We start from the raw sequence: 3,467 nt of genomic DNA on the forward strand, positions 1-3,467 counted from the left end.
GCGAAAAGGTCGTGCTGGGCCGGGGCGAGTACATGAGTCCGATGGGGCTCTGCAGCGGAGTGTGGAAGTCCTGGTCCTCCAAGGATCCCCTCCCGGTGCCCCACGGCAACGAGCCTTCGAACCAGGGCACTACCCGCCGGCTGCCTCGATCGACATGCGGTGGCCGTCCAGGAGGTGACTATGCCGCTTGGACATGGAGGGCCGGCCTAGGGCATGCTCGTGCGCGGCGTGCTGTTGCTGATCCGCCTCTGCTCCTTGCCCTGCTCCATGCTCCGATGCTTGCTCGCCTTGAGCTCGACGGCACTGGCTTTCTGCATGGCCAGATGGGCCAGCTTCAGCCGCGGCAGGATGATGCTGTCGGCACCCTTGCAGAAGACACAGATGCGGCCGTCAGGCATGCGGATGATGATGGACATGCGCTTACGCTTGCTCGTGAAATCAATGACATCCAAGACCTGGTACGTCTCGCGCACGATGTTGCCGTCGGGGCCAGGGAGCTGGAGAATGACCTCCTGATTAGGTCGGTCGATCATGACGTAGCCCAGGTCGCGCGCAGCTTCAACGAGGGCCTGCTCATCCGGAGACGCAGATTGGTACTCAGTCTGGCCGTCCTTACCAACCTCGGGAATGCAGGTGTGGCAAAGAGCAAGGCACAGCAAGAATTGCTTGGCCTTTTTGGAGTATGGCGTGTTGGGTTTACGGCGGAGGTAGTCGAGCAGCTCCTCCGTCTTGAGTTCAGGCTCATCTTCGGCGCGCGCGGTCGACGCCTTCCACCTTGTCGAAGACATGGACTGACGGCCCGGCTGGGTCGAACCTGGGTTCGTCTCCGTGGCCTTGCTCTTTTCGGACTTTTGCTTGTCCTTGCCTTTGCGCTTCTTGCGCGCCATGTCGATAAGTTTTTGCTTGGCTTCCTCGTCCCGCTCGACATCCATATCGTGCAGCCACGCCGTGCCGGCCACGCTCATCTTGCGGAAACGCATCACGTTCTCCGTTAACGTGCCGGTCTTGTCGGAAAAGACGTAGTTGACCTGGCCCAAGTCCTCGAGGATGGTTGTCGTGTTGGCCACCATGGGTGTGTTTGTGACGGGGTCGTACATCTCCACATCGCCCATGAGGTAAAACTGGATCACCTTGATGATCTCCAAACTAATATACAGCGACAGTGGAATGAGGGTGTTGAACATGATGATGTACGCAATAAAGACTTCCTTGAAGCTGAGCGTCCTCCCGCCGAGGAACCATGAGTCGTCCTCTTGCGGGTCTCGCCAGATATAATAGCCACCCGTCAGGCCGCCACTGAGGGCGAGAAGCACAAAGACCAGCCAGATGATGCAGCGGTTCGCGACGGATTGCATTCGCGGCGCCTTGGCGTGGACGTGCTTGCTGGCGTTCATGCGAATCTTGCACTCCTCGCCCGTGTTCACGACGAGACCGATCGTTTCGGTCGTGTTGCGAACGACCGAGCCACGGTACACCACGTTGTTCAGCGAAAGTGGCATCGTTTCTTCCTTCATGGTCACGCGGCCGTCGTAGCGGTAGAGGTCGATATTCGGGTCTTCAGACACGACCGTCGCATCGCAGGCTTTCAGTCCCTGGGACGTGCCACACTGCTCGGCCAGCACGGGGAGCGCGCGCTTCGCCTTGAGGTTCGTCTCGCCATCGAGAGCCATTGTCTCAATGTAGGCCACGCTGTGCGGGTTCGTGGCGTGCAGGAGAACTATGTCGGCCGGCACATTCTCGTCTCGTCGAAGGCGCACAATGTCGCCAACCTTGACATCCTGCCACTGCACCAAGGACCAGTCGCCGTCTCGGGCGACCTGCGACTCGGCCATGTCATGCATGGGCAGCTCGTCGCCGCCGTCCTTGCCGCGCTGTGCTTCTTCGTCTTGTTCTTGACACGGTGTAGTGCCCTCGTATCCTCGCCGAGCACGAGAACCTCGCTGCGGTTGTCGGCCTTGTCGAGCAGATATCGCCGGTAGTCGTCGTAGCCTTCTTTAGCCATGGACAGTGACACAAAGGCCATCAAGGGCGCTATCGTCGTCCAGCGACCCGTTGTGCTCAGTCCAGGAATCATCTGCATGATGGAGATGACGAGGAAGTAGGCGTTGCCGAGCTTGCTGAACTGGAAGATCAGCTGCTTCGGTAAAAAGTCCCAGACGGTGTAGCGGCTCGAACGGATGAAGTTGCCTGTGTACGGTTTCTGGGCACGCTCGTCGGTCAGGAGATCGGCGCGTTTCCTGCCAGGCGTGATGGGGATGTGGCGGCATCGGCGCTCGGCGGCAGGGGCTTCTGGCGCAAGATGCCCTCGACGACGACTTTGTGGTAGAGCTTGCGAGCCCGGGCCGCGGCGGCATCTCTCCTGTCGAGCCATTGCATGCGTTTCGTCAGGTGAGGCCGCTGGCTGGGGAGGGGCGCTTTGGGTTCGTCGTCGGTGGTCGAGTGGGAGACGGCAACGTCGACGTTCTTGGTGGGATCGCCCGTCATGGTGACTTGACTTCGGCGGTGCGCGGACGAGTCGGACATGTGCGGTTGCTGGCGAGCGAGATCTTCCTGCAGGCCATCGCTCGAGACGCGAATCTGGGGCGTGGCGACGCCGTCGATAGATTGGGCCCTTCGCATGGGCTCCGTGTTGGCTCGTTCGGCGTGTCGCGGCCGTCGCGATCGAGTGTCAGATGTCGTTCCAGTCAGGCTCGACGGGTCGTTGGGATTTGGGCCGTCGTCGTCAATGGTGCTGTAGGAGGAAAAAGCAGGGACCCTTGGGCCGGGTCGGGCCATGATTCAGTAGAAATGTACACGGAAGGGGAGGGGGGCGGGCTGAGCATGGGCCCCGGGGTTGCTGGGAGGCGGGTGGATTGGGTTTCTGGCCGGTGGGCGATCCAGGGAGACGGACCATTCGTCGGCAGACAGGATGAACAGGAGAGTGATTGAGGATTGCAAGAGACTCGGTGCGCGTTCCAGCAATAGATTCGTATCTGTTCTGCTGCGTCCTTTGACCTTGATTCAATTGGCTATGCCTGATACGAAGCCCGGTAGGCCAGGGTACACGCTTGCGCGTAAAGATAGAACAGACTCGAGTCGGGCGGAGCGGAGTTTGTGTCAAGGTAGTCGAAAACGGACGTGACGCCAGGCAGGGAAGAGACAGAAGAGGAGGATTTTGTCTCCTCCAGCGCGGGTATATACAACTTGAGCTATCGATGCAAAGATGGCAGATGAAGCTCTTCAATGCCCACGCAAAGAGGGAAAAGCAATTTTAGTTCAACGCCCAGGGGGGGAGCAGGAAAGAAGAGAGAGAGGTGAAAGTAAGGTCCCCGGCGAGAACCACAAGAGAAGCTCAGGCGTCTCGTCGTCGCTGCTTCTGGTCTCTAACCCTACCGATTGATCATGGCCGTTGATCTCTTTTGGGTCGTGTCGAGGCCGACGGAGATTCGAGCTGCGGAAACTGACGAACTGGAAAGGCTTTGGTGGAG

The 3,467-nt window shown here is 59.5% G+C and overlaps 1 protein-coding gene across 1 annotated transcript in view; it reads right to left on the minus strand.

The window, feature by feature from the left end:
- VDBG_06533 (phospholipid-transporting ATPase) overlaps positions 1 to 2,775 on the minus strand; it is a gene marked incomplete at both ends in the record, with an annotated part of 4,739 nt that extends 1,964 nt beyond the window's left edge. The window contains 4 exons of the mRNA XM_003002925.1: positions 134 to 365; positions 425 to 1,689; positions 1,758 to 2,359; positions 2,461 to 2,775. Coding sequence (XP_003002971.1) covers positions 134 to 365; positions 425 to 1,689; positions 1,758 to 2,359; positions 2,461 to 2,775 — 2,414 coding nt within the window. The remainder of the gene's footprint in view (positions 1 to 133; positions 366 to 424; positions 1,690 to 1,757; positions 2,360 to 2,460) is intronic.
- Between the last annotated feature and the right edge of the window lie 692 nt (positions 2,776 to 3,467).

Source organism: Verticillium alfalfae, genomic scaffold, assembly GCF_000150825.1.
Source record: "Verticillium alfalfae VaMs.102 supercont1.8 genomic scaffold, whole genome shotgun sequence".
Taxonomy (NCBI): domain Eukaryota; kingdom Fungi; phylum Ascomycota; class Sordariomycetes; order Glomerellales; family Plectosphaerellaceae; genus Verticillium; species Verticillium alfalfae.